Here is a 21,292-nt window from a genome sequence, read left to right as displayed (position 1 = left end):
ACTAAAATCATTTAGAAAGTCTGAAGAGCTTCACAATAGGAAAAATGAAAAGGCCCTGTTAGTTTTTCATAAAGTGTCACTCAAGGGTACGTAGCAGATCCTGCTATGGCCCCTAACAGTAGCACCCACTATACTGCCCTACATTGTATGCTTTACCTTTCAGTTACATTTTGCCCAATGTTCTTCACCCAGCCCAGTGACGGTTGACAGGAGTCCCTGCTTTAACTGGAGTCTCTGCTTCTGTAAATACTGTCAAATCTGAATCTGCCATCTAATTCGAATGGAATTCAATGCACAATTTGAGGAAAGAGATAAACTTGTCTTTGTATAGGAGGCTTTGATACAATAATGTTTCTTGATACTTATGTTTCTATCAGAAATGACCTTTGTAGAGGAATCACTAACATTTTAAAGAGGACATTTTTTAACCGCAGAGCGTCAACAAATGGAGAGAGCGTCAACAAATGGAGAAAGCGTCAACAAATGGAGAGAGCGTCAACAAATGGAGAGAGCATCAACAAATGGAGTATGCGTTGATCTTCACGAACTATACGTACCATGTTGGCAATAATCTTAGGCAGTTTAGTGTCCTTGTTTGTAAGTCAGTCCTATCAAAGCTTATTTCAGTAAATCTGCTCATCATCTTTACTAATAAACTTTATTTAACGATGACAGAAACTCATAAAAAAAGGACTTCCATACTTCCTGTATACTTCAGATGTCAGAATTTTTAATCTAAGAGATTTACTTAAAGGGGTACTCTGCTGGGATTTTTTAAATCAACCAGTGCCAGACAGATTTGTAAATTGCTTCTATTTAAAAATCTTAATCCTTCCAGTACTTATTGTCAAAGGCCGCGCCGCGTTCCGCTGCTCGGCACGGGGTCGCCTGCGGCTTCTCTCCCGTACCTCTGCTCTAATGAGCTCGCGGTCCTCACCCTGCTGCTTTCCTCCTCCCTCCGGCTCCTCTCACCGGGGCTTCTCTGGTGTGCGGCTCCCTCCTCGTGGCCGCACGAGAGCCGCATCACTGTAATGTTGCAGCACATCTCCTGTGCGCCCTCCTGTGGTGCCGGTGCATGCGCGTCTCTTCCTTAGGGTGCGCGCACGCCAGTCACTAAGATTTAAAGGGACAGTGTCCTTTTAATTGGTTCTTGCCTGAACCACCCTTATTTAAGGATGTCACTTCCTATGACTCCCTGCCGGATCTTTGTGCCCAGTGCCTTTGAGAAAGCGTTTTTTACTGTTACTGTTTCTGACCTGACCGTGTACTGAACCCTTGCTATGTTTCTTGACCACGAACCTGAGCCGCCTGCCCCTGACCAACTGCTATTCCTGACTATGAGTATTCTCCCTGCCTGGTCGGCCGTCTGCCTCCAGCATCCCAGCTCCATCACTCCGTGCCAAGCATCACCTCGGCAACCCGCGCGGACGAGTCGTGCCAGGCGTAGCAACCTGGACGTTGCCTGCTGCAGCAAGTCCATCTTGCTTTGCGGCGGGCTCTGGTGAAGACCAGCGGCGTCTTAGATTCCGCTTGCCTGGTACGACTCTCTACTCCTTCCACGCGGGTCCAGCGGGTCCACCTCCTGATCCATCCTGGTGAGTGTGACACTTATCAGGTGCTGTATTTTTCAAAGGAAGTTCTTTTCTTTTTTAATTTATTTTCTGTCTGCCACAGTGCTCTCTGCTGACACGTCTGTCCATGTCAGGAGCTGTCCAGAGCAGGATAGGTTTGCTATGGGGATTTACTCCTACTATGGGCATTTCCTGATATGAACAGAGGAGTCAGCAGAGAGCAGTGTGGTCAGACAGAAAATAAATACAAAAAGAAAAGAACTTCTGCTGGAGCATACAGCAGCTGATAAGTACTGGAAGGGTTAAGATTTTTAAATAGAAATAATTAAAAAATCTGTTTAACTTTCTGGCACCAGTTGATTTAAAAAAAAAAAACATTTCCAGCAGAGTACCCCTTTAATGCCAATTCAGAGACAGCTCTTTCCAATTCCTGTAAAGTAATTAAAGGGGTTGTCCTATGAAAATCAACATCCCTCCTCCAGAAGGAGTCCCGGGCTCTCATAGAGTTTATCAATGTAGCACATGTGGATAGGGGATTCCTTGTTTTTCCCTGGAAGAACTCTGTCATGTTTCTAACATACTTTTTGGGTCATCAGACTGGCCGTTCTCTTTCCCACAAATAATCTGAGGGGTTAGAACAGTTTATATAGATACATTTAAAAGAACCAGTTAACCTGAAAATCTCTAAATGGTTTACCTGCGAAGGATCCAAGGTTTACACTAGTCACATCAGTTTAGCAAAAGTGGGCGTGGCCATGTAAATTTCATGTTTTACATGATATTTTCAAAGGGATGAGAGTCAATTTTACATCCCAAATTTCACACCAGCTTATTACTAGTGTAGAAATCACAGAAATGTTTTTTTTTTTTTTTTTGGTAAAAGGCGTTATATAATCAATTATTGAAAAATAAATTATTATTTTTGGAAAATGTTATGATAATTTTTTTTTTTTCATGATCACTGCACCTGAACTCACATTTAAGCCCTAGAATCCCATGTTTAATTTATACAGTTATCACTTGTCTGGGCACTAGTAATCATGAAATATTACATGAGATGCTTCCCCCGAATTTTTGGGATGTAAAATTCGGTGTCAAAAGTTCCAATTTTGGCACAAAAAAATTCCAATATGGCAGCAAAAAAAAAAAATGGTGGTGTAAAATGTGGCACAAAAATGAACTCTCACATATTTTCATATTTTTTGGGGGAAAAAGTCGGTGCGTCTTATACGGAGAATACACCCCTATCGCGGCGGTCCCTGCGGCCATCAATGACCGGGACCCGCGGCTAATACAGGACATCACCGATCGCGGTGAGGCCCAGTATTAACCCTTCACACGCAGCGATCAAAGCTGACCACTGCGTCTGAAGGGAAAGTGACACTAACCCGGCTGTTCAATCGGGCTGTTCGGGACCGCCGCGATTTCACCGCTGCGGTCCCGAACAGCCCGACTGAATAGCCGGGTTAGTGCTTACAGGACACCGGGAGGGACCTTACCTGCCTCCTCGGTGTCTTCTCCGTTCAGGGATCCCCTGTATGGCCGGCGCTCTCCTTCCTCGTCATCACGTTGTCGCGTACGCGCGTCGGCGTGCGTAGCGACGTGATGGCGGCGACGGAGAGCGAGGATACCCGGCCGGCAGCAGAGACGTTCCGGAGCGACGGGGACACGGCGACAGCAATGGAGCGACATCGAGGGTAGCAATGACGGGTCCAGAGCGGCGAGGACACGTGAGTATTACCTCCTATGACAGTGGTCTTCAACCTGCGGACCTCCAGATGTTGCAAAACTACAACTCCCAGCATGCCCGGACAGCCCACGGCTGTCCGGGCATGCTGGGAGTTGCAGTTTTGCAACATCTGGAGGTCCACAGGTTGAAGACTACTATTGGGTTCAAAATCTTAATTTTTTTTAGATTTTGCACCTATAAATTGGGTGCGTCTTATACGCCGGTGCGTTCTATAGGGGGAAAAATACGGTAATATTTCTGGAATAGAAATGACAGTAGTTTCTGAATATCTCCCCCATTGTGTGTGTGATCTCAGCTCCACATTATGCCATGTCTCAGGGGTATATTCTGCTGTTTATGAGAACTTCTGACTCTCATGTGCTGCACAGTCATTGTTTGGGAACGATGTCTTCATTAAATAGAACATCAGATGATTATATGATATCGCTTTATCCACTTTTAATATTTACAATTTCAAGTGTTTCATGAAGCTTGTAAAATATTGATGTTGGTTTATATTTTCCATTTAAAGGGCTACTCCAGGACTTTAACACTGATGACAGTAGCTAAAAGTCAAACCGTGTCCAAACAATGTCAGTACAGATCCAAAGTCCACATCATGCTCGAAACCAAACTACACAGGGTGCAATATATCAAAAAGAAGGTGGTCGGCAACTAATTGGTTAAAATTGACAGGGATCTAAGTTGATCCTGGGCCAAGCATCAACTTCATTTTTATCCTCATCCTCAGGATGTTGATAAGGTTTAAAGAGTACCTCTCATGATCTGGTTAAATTTTATAATCCTCCCAGGTCACTGCCCCTATCATGATAAACCAACCCTGCCTTTATTTTTTTTATTATTTTTTAGTTTTCTACCTTGATATTGCTCTGTATTTTCTGTTCAGTCTCAGCCTGATTCACAGACAGGGAAGGGGTGTTCCCCATCAGGGGTGACATCATCTGAAGCCAAACAGGGGAGAACTTCCGCCCTCACTCTGCTACACCCAGCCCAGAGCAGTTCCGTGTGAGATGAGCTAGGATTGGCTAAGGCTGCACACACCCCCTTGAGCATTTCCTGATTTTGGACTTCTGCCAGGCCAGCAGGAGTCCAAAGTCTGTGCAAAAGATGGAGGGGAAATGTACTCTAGACAAGTAGGGAAACACCTAGTGGCAGCTTTATTAAACACAAATAAAACATAGAAAACTTAATTTAAAAAAAAAAGTACATTAGAAAGTTTTTTTTTTTTTATTTACCATAAGGAGTGCAATAGCAAAAATTAGTTTTTATGACAGTGTCCAATTAAAACTGTGGGAGGGATAAGAAGCAATTGATTAACCACGTACCTTTCCCTATGACTGTGATGTCAGCTTGAGCACATTATTCTGCACAACATTTATTCCCAGCTGCCTACTTTTGTATTTTACAAAAAGAGACGCACAGCCGCACATCCACCATTTGTAATTTGATCTAATTGCTTCTCAGCATAACTTCAAAAACTAACAGGTTGTTAGTATACATTTTGATCAAAAAATACAAACCCACTCGCCACGTCAAGGCCATCTTGTTAGAGTGGGATCCTAACCTGACACTGGCGTAGCGCCCGGAGGCGACCACTGCCTCCGAGACCCCATGCCCAACGGAGGGAGCGACCCAGTGGCCAGGCAGCTCCATTACTGCCTGACCAAGCCACTCCACCCCACAGACAAAGCATCACAGAAACAATGGCCGCCACAGAGAACCACACCAGTATGGAACCTACCATGTGCTCACTGCCAGAGGGCTGGGAGAATGGTAGGAGCTAACCCTTATGCAGTTACCTGCTAATTAACATACTGGTGTGGTTCTCTGTGGTGGCCATTGTTTCTGTGATGCCTTGTCTGTGGGGTGGAGTGGCCTAGAGCCAGGGGCTTGGTCGGGCAGTAGTGGGGCTGCCTGGCCACTGTGTCACTCCCCCCATTGGGCATGGGGTCTCGAAGGCAGTTGTCGCCGCCGGGTGTTATGCCAGTGTCAGGTTAGGGACTCACTCTAGCGAGGTGGCCTTGACGTGGCGAGTGGGCTTGTACTTTTTGATCAAAATGTACACTAACAACCTGTTCGTTTTTGAAATTATGCTGAGAAGCAATTAGATCAAATTACAAATGGTGGATGTGCGGCTGTGTTTCTCTTTTTGTGTTGCACATTTATAGTCTCTCCCTTCTTCCATGGCCAGCACTCCGCTCCACCCTTTTGGCCCAGGCATTTCTTAATTAGCAGGAAACTACATAAGGGTTTCCTCCTACCATTCTCCCAGCCCTCTGGCAGTGAGCACATGGTAGGTTCCATGCTGGTGTGGTTCTCTGTGGCGGCCATTGTTTCTGTGATACTTTGTGGAGTGGCCCAGAGCCAGGGGCTTGGTCGGGCAGTAATGGGGCTGTCTGGCCACTGGGTCGCTCCCCCCGTTGGGCATGGGGTCTCAGAGGCAGTGGTCGCCACCGGCACTACAACAGTGTCAGGTTTGGTACTCACGAGGTGGCCTTGACATGACGATTGGGCTTGTACTTTTTAATCAAAATGTACACTAACAACCTGTTAGTTTTTGAAATTATGCTGAGAAGCAAGTAGATCAAATGACAAATGGTGGATGTGTGGCTGTGTTTCTCTTTTTGTGTTGTACTTTTGTATTTTGCCTCCATCTGCACTTATACTCAGGTTTGTGCTTGAAATAAATCTAGATGTCAGTTTTCCCATTGTTGCTTGTACAATAAACAGATTTGCTTATTTGAATACATTAACCTGTTGGGGACCACGGGCATATGGATACGCCCTTGCATCTTGGTACTTAAGGTCCAAGGGTGTACCTGTATGCCCGTGGGAATTTCAATCCCCGCCGCTAGCCAGACGGGGATCTGACCGGGATGCCTGCTGAAATCATTCAGCAGGAATCCCGTGCACATTCCTGAGGGGGTCCTGGGATCCCCCCATGTCAGCGATCGCTGCAAATCTTCGGCAATTCCGGGCTGATCAGGTCTCTGATGAGATAAATTAGGAAAATAGGGAGCCCCAATCATCCTAGAGGATATGATCGAGGTGGCAGGGGTGCCACCTCCTCCTATCCCCTGCGATTTACCTCGGTGAATCGAAGGGCAGGGGCGGGGGGAATATTCATTTCCCCTGCTCTGCACGCCCCTGGATGTCGGGGCAGAGCGGGGGAAGATGGCGGCGATGGTGTGGCGGGGACCAGAGGCAGTTACCTCGGCGTTGCGGGGACACTGGTAGCTGACACGAGGCGGCAGGCAAGTGGTGGCGGTGGTGTTAGATGCAGCTGTGAAGATCGTCGTAAAGTGATCTTCACTGCTGTATCTAGGAGTCTCAAAACTACAATTCCCAGCATGCTGGAAGTTGTAGTTTTGCAATATCTGGAGGGCAACTGTTTGGAGACCACTGTCCTTCCAGATGTTGCAAAACTTCAACTCCCAGAATGTCCAGGCATGCTGGGAGTTGTAGTTCTGTAACATCTGGTCCTTCAGATGTTGCAGAACTATAACTCCCAGCATACCTGGACAGTCTCAGCATGCTGGGAGTTGTAGTTTTGCAACATCTGGAAGGGCACTGTTTGGAGACCACTATACAGTGGTGTCCAAACTGTAGAGCTCCAGATGTCAATTCAAAGCATGCCAAGGCTGTCAAGGCATGATGGGAGTTGTAGTTTGGCAACATCTGGCCCTTCAGATGTTGCCGAACTACCACTCCCAGCATGCCTAGGCAGTCTGGGCATGGTTTGAGTTGAAGTCTTGAAACATCTGGAGGGCTACAGTTTGAAGACCACTTCACAGTGGTCTTCAAATTGTTCTCCTCCAGTTGTTGCATAACTACAATTCCCAGCATGCCCTTTTGCTGTCCGGGCATGCTGGGAGTTGTAGTATTGCAACAACTGGAGGCACACTGGTTGGGAAACATTGTCTTTTTCCTAATTCAGTGTTTCCCAACCCCTGTGCCTCCTGCTGTTGCAAAACTATAACTCCCAGCATGCGCTGACATAACATGCATGCTGGGAGTTGCAGTTTTGTTACAGCTGGAGGCACATGGGTTAGAAAATACTGAGTTAGGAAACAGACAGTGGTGCAGAAACACTGCGGTAGTCTGTTACCTAACTCAGTGTTTCCCAATTCCAACCAGTGTGCCTCCAGCTGTTGCATAACTACAACTCCCAGCATGCACTGACAGTAACCCCCCCCCCCCCCCCCCCCCCAGGGTACATTCACATGGGCGGGGGTTTACAGCAAGTAAAAGGTAAAGTTGCGGTCTACACCACATGTTAGTGACATTCTTTTTTTTTTTTTTTTACACTAACATGCTGGTGTTGCCCCATACTTTTCATTTTCATAAGAGGTATAAAGGAAAAAAAAATTGTAACACAAATTACAATTTCTCCCAAGTACGGAAATAGCCCATATGTGGACGGAAAATGCTCTGCGGACGCACAACAAGGCTCAGGAGTGAGAGCGCACTATGTACATTTGAGGCATAAACTGGTGATTTGCACAGGGGTGGCTGCTGGTTACAGCGGTTCTGACATAAACGCAAAAAAATTAACACCCACATGTGACCCCATTTTGGAAACTACACCCCTCACGGAACGTAATAAGGGGTAAAGTGAGCCTTAGCACCCCACAGGTGTCTGACAGATTTTTGGAACAGTAGTCCGTGAAAATGAAAAATGTAATATTTCATTTGCTCAGCCCACCGTTACAAAGACCTGTCAATCACCTGTGGAGTGTTAAGGTTCACTGTACCCTTTGTTATGTTCCTTAAAGGGGTAGTCCAGTGGTGAAAAACTTATCCCCTATCCTAAGGATAGGGGATAAGTTTGAGATCGCGGGGGGTCCGACCGCTGGGGCCCCCTGCGATCTCTCTGTACGGGGCCCCAGCTCTCCGCCGAGATAGCGGGTGTCGACCCCCGCACGAGGCGGCGGCCGACACGCCCTCTCAATACATCTCTATGGCAGAGCCGGAGATTGCCGAAGGCAGCGCTTCGGCTCTGCCATAGAGTTGTATTGAGGGGGCGTGTCGGCCGCCGCCTCGTGCGGAGGTCGACACGCCCCCTTCCAGCGGGCTGTCGGGGCTCCGTACAGGAGATCGCGGGGGGCCCCAGGGGTCGGACCCCCCGCGATTTGCAACTTATCCCCTATCCTTAGGATAGGGGATAAGTTGCTCACCACTGAATCACCACTGGACTACTCCTTTAAGGGGTGCAGTTTCCAAAATAGTATGCCATGTTAGGTCTTTTTCGCTGTTCTGTCACCATAGGGGCTTCCTAAATGTGACATGCCCCCAAAAACCATTTCAGCAAAATTTGCTTTCCAAAAGCCAAATGTCGCTCTTTCCCTTCTGAGCCCTCTATTGCACCCACAGAGCAGTTTACATCCACATATGAGGTATTTCCTTACTCGAGAGAAATTGGGTTACAAATTTTGGTGGGCATTTTCTCCTTTTACCCCTATTAAAAATAAAAAGTATGGATCTACAAGAACAGTGTAAAAAAAATTGTGTTGGTGTAAAAAAATGAAGATTTAGAATTTTCGCCTCCCCTTTGCTGCCATTCCTGTGAAACACCTAAAGGGTTAACAAACTTTCTAAATGTCATTTTGAATACGTTGAGGGGTGCAGTTTTCATAATGGAGTCCATTATGGGGTATTTCTAACATAAAGACCCTCAAATTCACTTCAAAACTGAACTGGTCCCTGGAAAATTCAGACTTTGAAATTTACTTGAAAAATTTGAAAATTGCTGCTGAACTTTGAAGCCCTCTGATGTCTTCAAAAAGTAAAAACACGTCAACTTTATGATGCAAACATATAGTAGACATATTGTATATCTGAATCAATATATAATTTATTTGGAATGTCTATTTTGAGAGCTTCAAAGTTATGAAAATGCCAACTTTTTAAATTTTTCATGAAATTTTTAAATTTTTCACCAAATGATGCAAGTTTACTACTTTACTAATTTACTACTAACATAAAGTAGAATATGTCACGAAAAAAACATTCTCTGAATCAAATTCATAAGTACAAGCATCCCAGAGTTATTAATGCTTAAAGTGACAGTGTTCAGATGTACAAAAAATGCTCTGGTCCTTAGGGTCAAAATGGTCTCGGTCCCCAAGGGGTTAATCTCTTATAACACATTTGCCCAAGATTGTCTCATGATAATAATAACCTGTGATGTGATGAGTAATTCTTACTAACATACTTATGTAAACAGATCTCTGGTATATATGTATATTACCACCTTGAGCACCATTGTAGAAGAAGTTACCTTGTCTGTGATACAAGATTATATCATGGATACCAGTACCTCCAAGGTCTACCATGTAGACGGTTATGATTCCAGACAATACTTGGAGCATTATTTTTCAGATAAACCTGATTTGACCTTTAAAGATGACACCTTGATTTTCCCCATTGAAAATCTTACGAAGATTTTTAAAAAAGGTATGTAACTTAAAGGTTCCATGGTTAGACAAATATGACCTAAATACAACTGGGCAAACTTATTTTGAAGTTGTGGAGAATCAGCTTGGTGGTTATTGAACTTGATAAAAAAAATTAAAATAAATAGGGCCTCAAGAGTTAAAGACTCATTCAAGTCTATGGGACTTTCTGCAGTTTCGTTTTCCATTTATTTAAGCCCTTAAGGACCGGGTGATTTTCCGTTTTTGCATTTTCGTTTTTTTGCTCCTTGCCTTTAAAAAATCATAACTCTTTCAATTTTGCACCTAAAAATCCATATGATTGCTTATTTTTAGCGCCACCAATTCTACTTTGTAATGACGTCAGTCATTTTGCCCAAAAATCTACGGTGAAATGGAAAAAAAAATCATTGCGCGACAAAATTGGAAAAAAAAAAAAACGTTGTTTTGTAACTTTTGGGGGCTTCCGTTTCTACGTAGTACATTTTTCGGTAAAAATGACACCTAATCTTTATTCTGTAGGTCCATAGGATTAAAATGATATCCTAATTATAGGTTTGATTTTGTCGGACTTCTGGAAAAAAATCATAACTATATGCAGGAAAAATTATACGTTTAAAATTGTCATCTTCTGACCCCTATAACTTTTTTATTTTTCCGATTATGGGGTGGTATGAGGGCTCATTTTTTGCGCCGTGATCTGAAGTTTTTAACGGTATCATTTTTGCATTGAGAGGACTTATTGATCGCTTTTTATTCATTTTTAAATGATATAAAAAGTGACCAAAAATGCACTATTTTGGACTTTGGATTTTTTTTGCGCGTACGCCATTGACCGTGCGGTTTAATTAACAATATATTTTTATAATTCGGACATTTCCGCATGCGGTGATACCATATATGTTTATTTTTATTTACACTGTGTTTTTTTTTATGGGAAAAGGGGGGTGATTCAAACTTTTAATAGGGGAGGGGTTAAATGATCTTTATTCACTTTTTTTTCACTTTTTTTTGCAGTGTTATAGCTCCCATAGGGACCTATAACACTGCACACACTGATCTCTTATACTGATCATTGTTATCCCATAGGGACCTATAACACTGCACACACTGATCTTTATCATTGATCACTGGTTTCTCGTAGGAAACCAGTGATCGATGATTCTGCCGCTTGACTGCTCATGCCTGGATCTCAGGCACTGAGCAGTCATTCGGCGATCGGACAGCGAGGAGGCAGGTAGGGACCCTCCGGCTGTCCTGCAAGCTGTTCGAGATGCCGCGATTTCGCCGCGGCTATCCTTAACAGCCCACTGAGCTAACCGGCAGTTTTTAGTTTCACTTTTAGCCGCGTTGCTCAGCTCTGAGAGCGCGGCTAAAGGGTTAATAGCTGTTAGCGGTGGGTCCCGGCTTCACTATGACGCCGGGCCCGCCGTGTTATGATGCGGGGTTACCGTGTAACCCCGCGTTATATCACGGGAGCAGGACCAAGGATGTACCGATACGTCCTTAGTCCTTAAGGGGTTAAGCAGTGGTCTGTAGAGTTGCTGGAAGTTGTCTTCTGTCCCTGCAACAACGTTTTAGTCAAATCTCATAAATCTAACTGTTGCAGATTGTTGGTGCACATTTTGCACTAAAAATCGGCCACAGCTATACCTAGGTGAATATAATGTACCCCTAAAGGGTTCAACCACTTTCTCATGAAATTTCTAAATCATTTCTTAAAAAAAAAAAAACTTGGTTGCATCACACCAGTTGGTTCCCAGAAGGATTCCTGATTCTGGTCCTTGTTCCGCTGTAATGGCCATAGCTGCAGGTGCAGACAACTAAGGTGTAGTTCTCTCAGTCACTGGAATAGTTATGCTTGGCCCGAAGCCCTACAGGTCCTAAATTGCAATGAGACTCTTGCATAGGTTCTCCTCTTGTAGGAATGTGGGACATTCAGTTATTGGAACTCTTACAAGGGAGACATTACCCCACTACTTTAGACCCCACACAGCACATCTCCTCTTTAGGGACAAGATATTCTCAGACTTGACAGTTGATTGTACGAAACAGAAGCCCTCCAACTTTTCTACCATTTTCCTTCACAGTATAAATGTATAATTAGTGTGTGTGCAATTCACCTGCCCTGAGTCTTCTTCACACTGTGATAGCAGTACTCACAACCTATATAGGATATCTGGAATACCTGTATACCATTGTCCCACGGTAGTGTGATGGCCATCAGGGCTGCCAGGGAGAATAGCGCAAGAAAAAATTGATTTCAAAATTTCAATAAAAAATAGTACCCTTTGGTACTTTAATGAAGTTCTGCCTTGGATACTACTTTCTTCCTGCCTGGACATAGAACAGTGCCTGATGTAGAGTTTTTTTTTTTTTTTTTTACCATAATATTGATGCTCCAGGCGGGACCGGGTATCCTGCTCCAGTGACCTACAGGCTCCCCAGTTCTCCTCAGGAATATATAACTACCCTGATTTTGGGGTGATAAGTGCGTATTATCTATCACAAGGTGAGCGGCCATCTGTAAGGCTGGTGAATGTCCACCATTCTTCTCCTATTGGTGCCATAGGTATCTCACGAGACGTGGTTCCTCGTTTTTTTTCTATTTTATCTTTAAGGCATTGTTATGATGACCATAAAGCAACATAAAAACACACGGTGGGACACTGCAATAGATAATACTATGTCTTATTTTTTATTGCATCACCCAAGAGGAAACCCCTCTGTTGTGTAAACATTGGTTACGTTGCCCGCAACATATGTAGCTTTCAAGATGAGGGCATTCACATGATTTACCTTAAAGACTGCCTCTGCTGCACAATACACCACAGGTACAGGAAATTCTACTGTCTATCCTCTTCTGCTTTTAGTGTTATAGTAAAAGAGCAAGGGAGGAAGTCATGTAGGTAAATCATGTGAGCATGATCGTCTTGAGGTCAAAGTAGAAAGTGTCCCATCCAGTCATTACACACCTAACCCATGGGGGAGGGCATAAGGGGTGCTTTTTATGACAATATACATCAGTTGATGACATTTTGAAGACTGCATCCAAACATGGACACACCAAATGGGGGGGACTTGTTGACCATCTAATATGTAAGGGGGGATCAATACTGTCCCACAGTGTGAAAAAATTGGTCAAGCATACTGAAATGAAAATGCCCAATTATTTTATCTCATGGTAGATAAGCTTCCACTAGAGGAGTCTGGAGTAGATAAGGGTGTTTAGAGGAGAAAGTAGGATCTGGAGGGGATATAGGGGTTAACCCCTTAAGGACACAGCCCTTTTTCACCTTAAGGACTGAGCCCTTTTTCGCAATTCTGACCACCGTCACTTTACAAATTAATAACGCGAAAATGCTTTTACCGAATATTCTGATTCTGAGATTGTTTTTTCGTGACATATTCTACTTTATTTTGGTGGTAAATTTTCGGCGCTACTTGCATCCTTTTTTGGTGAAAAATCCCAAAATTTCATGAAAATTTTGAAAATGTTGCATTTTTCTAACTTTGAAGCTCTCTAATTGTAAGGAAAATGGATATTCCAAATAAATGTTATTTTTATTCACAAATACAATATGTCTCCTTTATGTTGGCATCATAAAATGGACATATTTTTGCTTTTTGAAAAAATTAGAGAGCTTCAAAGTAGAGCAGCAATTTTCAAAAATGTCATGAAAATTGCTAAATCTGAAGGGACAGATGTTACAGAACTACAACTCCCAGCATGCCTGGGCAGTCGAGGCATGCTGAGAGTTGTAGTTTGGCAACATCTGGAGGGCTACTGTTTGGGCACCCCTGTAACAGTGGTCTCCAAACTGTGACCCTCCAGATGTTGCAAAACTACAACTCCCAGCATGCCCAGACAGCCTTTGGCTCTCTGGGCATGCTGGGAGTTGCAGTTTGGCCCCCCTAGTGGTTGCCACAGTAAAGATCGATTTACTTTCACTTTCAATCCCCCCCCCCCCCCCCCCCACTGTGGATTCCCTACCTGATCAGGATCCTGCAGGCTCCAGCGAAGATCCCAGGTCCCCAGGCATCTTCTCCTGCAGGTACGGCCTCCATCTTCTTTCCAGAGCCCCTTGACATCCAGGGGCGGGCAGAACGGGGGGTTGCCATGGCAACCCCCTGTCCTGCGCTGCCATTGGTCAGAACTCCGTTCTGAGTAATGGCAGGGGATAGGAGTAGATTGCAGCTTTGCGATCTCACTCCAATCCTTTGGGTTGATCGGGGTTGTTGCTGACAACTCCGATCAGCCCTATTTTCCGGGTGATCGTGCAACCAGAGACCCGATCAGCCCGGAATTGGAGAAAATCGCATGTCTGAATTGACATGCGATTTTCTCCGATCGCCGACATGGGGGGGTCTCAGGACCCCCCTGGGCGATGTGCCGGGATGCCTGCTGAATGATTTCAGCAGGCATCCGGCTCCGGTCCCCAACCGGCTAGCGGTGGGGACCGGATTTCCCACGGGCGTATGGATACGCCCTGCGTCCTTAAGGACTCGGAATGCAGGGCGTATCCATACGCCCTGCGTCCTTAAGAGGTTAAGGAAGGAGAACAAGGGAGTCTGAAAAGAGTTGTCTGTAGGGGATAGATGAGTATTGGGGGGTCAATGGAGTCTAGAAGGAACAAGGAAATTTGGAGGTGTATGTGAATGGTGGCCTAGAAGTAAAGTAAGGTCATTTAAGCTGTGCACTGCCTTCCTTGCATTAGCTGAAGAAAAGCAGTGTAAGGGTATGTTCACACTGCGCAATTCCCATGGAATTCCGTGAGTGGAATGCCGCGAACGGAATTACATGCTGTGAACAAAAACATCAGTGTGAATGGATTTCCACGAGACCCGTTCACACTGTGGTATTTCAGCTGCGGACAATTCCGCCGCTGAAATTGTTCCGCGCAAAGAAAGAACATGTTCATTCTTTGCGCGGAAGTCCGCGAACACCGCACAGCCGTCAATGGTGACGGTGCAGTGCCACGCGGTCCTACCGCCAAAGTATTGTGGCAGCAGCCAGAATGGAATCTCTGCTTGTGGAATTCTGCGAGCGGAGATTCCGTTCATTATCCTCTTTGGTTGCTGCTTCTGGCTTTCCTGACCGGCTTTCTCTTTCTGTGGCCTGAGAAAGGTAGAAGCTGGATATAAAAAATAAAGAGTGAGGTGGTACCACCCCTTTAATGACAGTCAGGCTATCATAGGGTTAATTTCGCCCCATTAACCCTCCGTGACATAGATAGATAGATAGATGGATAAATATCCAAAGTTGAGAAACAGAACTACCAGAAATGCACAAGAGTAGGTGCCAGCAAGCAAAACAGTATTGGTCCAGGACTCTTAAAATACAAAAGACAATATTTGCAGCACTCAAAATAAGATTATGGTGAAAAAAAAGTGTAGCTTTATTCCATCCAAAGAAATGGATGAAATAAAGCTACACTTTTTTTCACCATAATCTTATTTTGAGTGCTGCAAATATTTTCTTTTAGATAGATGGATAGATAAATAGATAGATATGAGATAGATAGATAAATATGAGATAGATAGATATGAGATAGATAGATAGATATGAGATAGATAGATGGATAGATAGATAGATATGAGAGAGATAGATATGAGATAGATAGATAGATAGCCACAAATACAAGATAGGCAGCACAACCTCAGCAGGTCACAAAGAGTAGATAGGGGTGCAGGCGATGACTGTGGTCCCAGTCGCAGACCGTTTCCATCGATAGTTACTTCAAAGGAATCGCAGCACACCCAAACAGCATAGGGTGCAAAAAACTGAGCTTTATTGGCCCATGTAGTATGATGTGTCGATGGTATCACACCATCTTTATCAAGCATGCTTGATAAAGATGGTGTGATACCATCGAAACGTCGCACTACATGGGCCAATAAAGCTCAGTTTTTTGCACCGTATGCTGTTTGGGTGTGCTGCGATTCCTTTGAAGTAACTATAGATAGAAAGATAGATAATGGAGACGTTAAGTGTATATGGAACTGGCTCAAGAACTGAGCCTACTCCATACTTTTCTGGTGCTGGCTGCTATCTGCAGCTGACACCCGCTTTCAGTAATCAGCATCAGAGCTCAGTTCAGTGCTGATCTTTTAACCTTATTTACATATTATCAGTAGTGACCATAGCATGTAGGGGGTTACATGACAGGTGCTGCTTCTGTCATGTCTGCAATAAACTGCAAATGTGCACATTTTTATATTAAATAAATATTAATAACCCTCGCCCTCAATAAAAATACAAGATTTATAAATTTTTTCTTTGCAATTTTATATCCTAGAAAAAAAAATAATTTAAAAAGGCAATCAATAAAGTCCAATCGGCCTTGAAATTATATCAATAATAACTTTAGATCATTGTGCGAAAAAATTGCCCTCACACTGCTAAGTAGATGCAAAAAGTTATAGGGGTCACAAGATATGAAGCCATATGAATTAGGTGTCGCTGTAATAAAACACACACAGAATAAATTAAGATTTAACCCCAATATTTTATTTATTTATTTAAAAAAAAAATTCAGCTTTGCATGGAAAAAGTATAATTGGCCCTGATGGAAAACATAAAAATATTCTCCTGCCCCTCTGAGTGTTGGCTAGCCATAGATTTTGCTTACCGAAGTTCCAAAAAATTTCAAAATACAGTATTATTCTTCCATAACAGTAGACTCATGTGGGTTTTCAGTCTCTGGCTTCATTCTTTTTTCCCCTCTGCATTACCTGAAAATTTTTATAGTCCGGCAACTTGGCTAGTAATACATCTGCTTTTAAGACAAAAACTTACCATATTTGGGAAGGAATGATTGGTCCTACTACCAACCTACCCGCCATAGCACAAAATATCCAACCCTAATAGATAACTCAGGCCCAGTAGAATAGCACTGCTTAGCATCCCAGCTTTTCTGGATTTTTACCATTCCACATTGGGAACTAGCTTGGATGGGGTGTAGACCCCTGCAGTAACCTATGCTACCTGCTTACAGCGTATTCTGTATGGCCTATTATGGGGCATTTAGAAAATATAGAAACGTAATATAGAAGTATATTATTGTTTATTCCCAACATCCATAAAAGTTTTATGTGTTAAATAATTCAGTGTGAATTTAATATATTTATTTGTTTCTTTTTTTGTAGGTCATATTAAAGGAGATCTCATGATTGACCTCAGCACTGGTTCTATGATTCATTATCTGTTGCCATCCTGTGAGTTCTTCAAACGCATCTTAGTGTTGAAGGTTAAAGACAGATGCATTTTGGAGCTGAAGAGATGGCTGGACACACGTACTGGAGCATTTAATTGGGGACATGCTGCAAAACTTCATGTAGACATAGCAGGAAACAGGTAAAAGTTTGGATCCAAATGATTATTCAAGATTATAGATGAGCAAACTGAACCCATAGAACCCAGGTTCTATCAGAGCACTATGGGGAGAACAGTAAGGTCCGGCACTGACGCAACTAGGGTGAGACCGCTGTAGGATTCAGCAGCTGACTGTGGATTTGCGGTGGTGCAATGTCCATGGAAGATAAATGGCAATGTACGAATAGAAGACACGGGACAGCACTCACCATCCAAGTGATCTTTATTTCCAAGCGTTCGGAAGTATCCGAAGTGGACCCAGGTGGAGGCGGGGAGCACGGCCGGGACAGACTGTTTCACACAATTAGCACTTCCTCAAGCCGGTGTACACCGGCTTGAGGAAGCGCTAATTGCGTGAAACAGTCTGTCCCGGCCGTGCTCCCAGCCTCCATCTGGGTCCACTTCGGATGCTTCCGAACGCTTGGAAGTAAAGATCACTTGGATGGTGAGTGCTGTCCCGTGTCTTCTATTCGTACAGGTTCTATCAGAACTTCACTCGATTCAGCTAGAACTCAATCTTCAAGCGGTAGAGTCTGCAGAAGCTGCAAAAAATAACATTAGCCATGTGGCAGAAAGGATAAAGAGTAAGGATCACATGACCTCAAGCAATCCCATGCATCTGAACAGATTTTCCAGCCAATCATGAGTCAATAATGGGGTAATGTCAAAGCCAGTACAAAAACCTATACACATAGCTTCAACAACCATTTTAGAGATAGCAACTTTCAATAACTCTTTGTGCAGATAAACACCAGCAGGAATCTGACTCCAAAAAAATAATCATTTTTAGACACTGATTTTAAAAAGTATAAAAGATCTGCCAGTGTAGTGGGTTTTTGTTCAACCTGTTACCACTTTGTACCATCCAGTTACCCATAGTCGTACTTGTTGCCAAAATAATTTTGCCTTAAAAACATTTTAGAAGTCCATAGACACTCAAATATCAGTAGTATCCTGCACTTTCATGGTTACTGTTGGAAGGGCAGAGTAAAATAGTGACACCAGCTTTGGTTTAATTTAAATGATCATTGTCATTTCAAACTACTTCCTTCTATTTGATAGCATAGATATTTTTAACATATTTGTAAATTACTTCATTTAACAAGACAACTGCATATCTAACTTCTCTGAAATCAGCCGTCCACTGATTTGCTGTCGCTAGTAACAGAGACATCAAGACAGACTGCGGGAAATGTGGAAGAGAAAGCCTGGACTGTGTGCATGCCTCATTAGTCTGATTGCTTTCTTCAGTGGATCCACAATGTCCATAAAAGATGATTTAAAGGGGTACTCCAGTGGGAAAAAAAAATCTAAATCAACTGGTACCAGAAAGTTAAAAACAGATTTGTAAATTACTTCTATTTAAAAATCTTAATCATTGCAGTACTTATCAGCTGCTGTATGCTCCACAGGAAATTATTTTCTTTTTAAATTGCCTTTCTGTCTGACCACAGTGCTCTCTGCTGCCACCTCTGTCCAATTTAGGAACTATCCAGAGAAGAAGCAAATCCCCATAGCAAACCTATCCTACTCTGGACAGTTCCTGATATGTACAGAGGTGTCAACAGAGAGCACTGTGGTCAGACAGAAAAGAAGTTTAAAAAGAAAAGAACTTCCTGTGGATCATACAACTGATAAGTACTGAAAGGAATAAGCTTTTTTAATAGAAGCAATTTACAAATCTGTTTAACTTTCTGGCACCAGTTAATTTAGAATTTTTTTTTCCAGTGGAGTGCCCCTGTAAGGTTTCTCTCTCATCTCTCACCACCTATGAAGTTTGGGCAGATATCTCTCCTGTTCCTACAACTGTATGTACACAGTGCTACCTCCTGAATGTAATCCTATCTTCCCTCCCTTTAATTTGTCGTTGTCATCAGCAGTCCATTGCTTAGTGTAACCTCTTCCTCGCTGTGCTGCTGTTTCTTTTATTTTTACTCACATAGTACCTTGAACAGTAACACATTTTCCCTTCAAGGGCCATTGGTAATAGTGTACTTAAAGGGGTACTCCGCCCCTAGATATTGTATCCCCTTTTAAAAGGATAGGGGATAAGATGTCTAATTGCGGGGGTTCCACCGCACCTCTGTGTCATCTGCTGCACGGAGCGAACTTTGTGCTGCAGGAGAGATTGCGGGGGTTCCCAGCAGCTGGACCCCCGCGATCAGACATCTTCTCCCCTTTCCTTTGAATAGGGGGTAAGATGTTAAGGGGCAGAGTACCCCTTTAATATTTTTCTTCGGCAGAGTGCCAGTCTGATCAGTATACCTTTACCAGCACTATGGTCTATTAGTAAAGAGTGGGTGCTGTGATGTGATTGGCCAGACAAGTAAAGGAGATTAAGCTCTTGTATGTGTGCTACTGATCAAAATTCCAGCTCTAATCTTGTTCCTTTAATGTAGAGAATGAGAAATAGCTGTGCATCATTGAGGGGACTCCCGGGAGCTCATTAATATGAGAGAATTAAAATCACTTTATTACTTTATTCCGGTAGTGGAAAATTTTAAACTAACTACAGAGCTTTCTCACCACACTCCTGATGTTGACTGTCGGACAATCTTTTTTTTTTTTTCCTATTAGTGACCAGTTACAGGACACAGAAGAAAAACTGAAATCAGCCGTTGAACACGTTGTGAAGTGTAATCTCGCGAAGGAAAATATGACGGATCCAATAGTCTTACCACCAGCAGATTGTATCATCAGCGCTTGGCTTCTAGATAATGTCTGTAAAAACCAAGATGACTACATCAGATATCTGAGGAAGATGTCAAAGCTGCTGAAACCTGGCGGACACCTCATATTGATTGGGTGTTTAGAGATATCTTATTATACAGTCGGGAAAGACAAGCTCCATGCCTTTTCTTATGATGAGGATTTTGCAAGGAAAGCTCTAGGGGAAGTAGGTTTTGTTATTGATGACTGTAAAGTTAAAAAGAGAAAAGCTCAGAGTGACCTTGCTGACTATAAGGCCATAATATTCATTGCAGCTCACAAGGTGAAGTAGGTCCGAGCAGACAGACTGTGCTCAAGTCTACGATTTCCGATATAGGCCTACCACAATGGCATATGCCACCCATAGGCAGGGTATACTTTTATGAGGAATACCTCTGCAATGAAAAATTTAATAATGAGACTAGGGCTTCCTCTATCTTATTTCCCTATAATTCTATTATTTGCTTAGAGTCTAGCGTGCAAATGATAAAGATCCAAGAGGGTGTATTCTATCGGTGACAGATTTAGCTTCTACTTTAGAGGGGTACTCCGCTGTTCAGCATTTGGAACAAACTGTTCCCGGAAGCTTGTGACGTCATAGCCACGCCCCCTCAATGCAAGTCTATGCAAGGTCCCGCCCCCTCCCATAGACTTGCATTGAGAGGATGTCACGAGCTCCCGGGAACAGTTTTTTCCAAATGCTGAGCAGCAGAGTACCCCTTTAAAGTTAAAGGGGTACTCCCGTGGAAAACTTTTTTTTTTTTTTTTTAAATCAACTGGTGCCAGAAAGTTAAACAGATTTGTAAATGACTTCTATTAAAAAATCTTAATCCTTCCAGTACTTATTAACTGCTGAATACTACAGAGGAAATGGTTTTCTTTTTGGAACATGGAGCTCTCTGCTGACATCACTACCACAGTGATCTCTGTCCATTTTAGGAACTGTCCAGAGTAGATGAAAATCCCCATAGCAAACATATGCTGCTCTGGACAGGGCCTAAAATGGACAGAGATCACTGTGCTCGTGATTTCAGCAGAGAGCACTGTGCTCGTGATGTCAGCAGAGAGCTCTGTGTTCCGAAAAGTAAACCATTTCCTCTGTAGTATACAGACCCTAAAAAGTACTGGAAAAATTAAGATTTTTTAATAGCAGTCATTTACAAATCTCTTTAACTTTCTGATACCAGTTGGTTTAAAAAAAAAAAAGTTTTCCACCGGAGTACCCCTTTAAAACCAATCTTTTAAAATCATGTGTTTTAGGTCCAAAATTATTTGTATAGTAATTTCCTAATATAGAACTGAATCAACCTCTCCCCCCCCCCCCCCCCCCTTGCTCTTATACAGAAAAATTATCTGGGTAATCATGGGGTAATAAAAGGATACTGTTTTTTTACGCATTTTGCCAATATTATAATAAAGATCAATATTTAACAATAAACCGTGTTCTTTTGTG

The 21,292-nt window shown here is 43.2% G+C and overlaps 1 protein-coding gene across 1 annotated transcript; it reads left to right on the top strand.

Annotated features, from left to right (window-relative positions):
- The first annotated feature begins 9,626 nt into the window (after nt 1-9,626).
- On the top strand, nt 9,627-20,131 carry LOC130294619 (nicotinamide N-methyltransferase-like). The gene is made up of 3 exons (XM_056544761.1): nt 9,627-9,777; nt 16,905-17,112; nt 19,708-20,131. The coding sequence occupies exons 1-3, from the start codon at nt 9,627-9,629 to the stop codon at nt 20,129-20,131; spliced, it is 783 nt and encodes a 260-aa protein (XP_056400736.1).
- The last annotated feature ends 1,161 nt before the right edge of the window (nt 20,132-21,292 follow it).

Source organism: Hyla sarda, chromosome 10, assembly GCF_029499605.1.
Source record: "Hyla sarda isolate aHylSar1 chromosome 10, aHylSar1.hap1, whole genome shotgun sequence".
NCBI lineage: Eukaryota > Metazoa > Chordata > Amphibia > Anura > Hylidae > Hyla > Hyla sarda.
The sequence above is the reverse complement of the archived record's forward strand: the minus strand, read 5'-3'. Positions and strand labels throughout refer to the sequence as shown.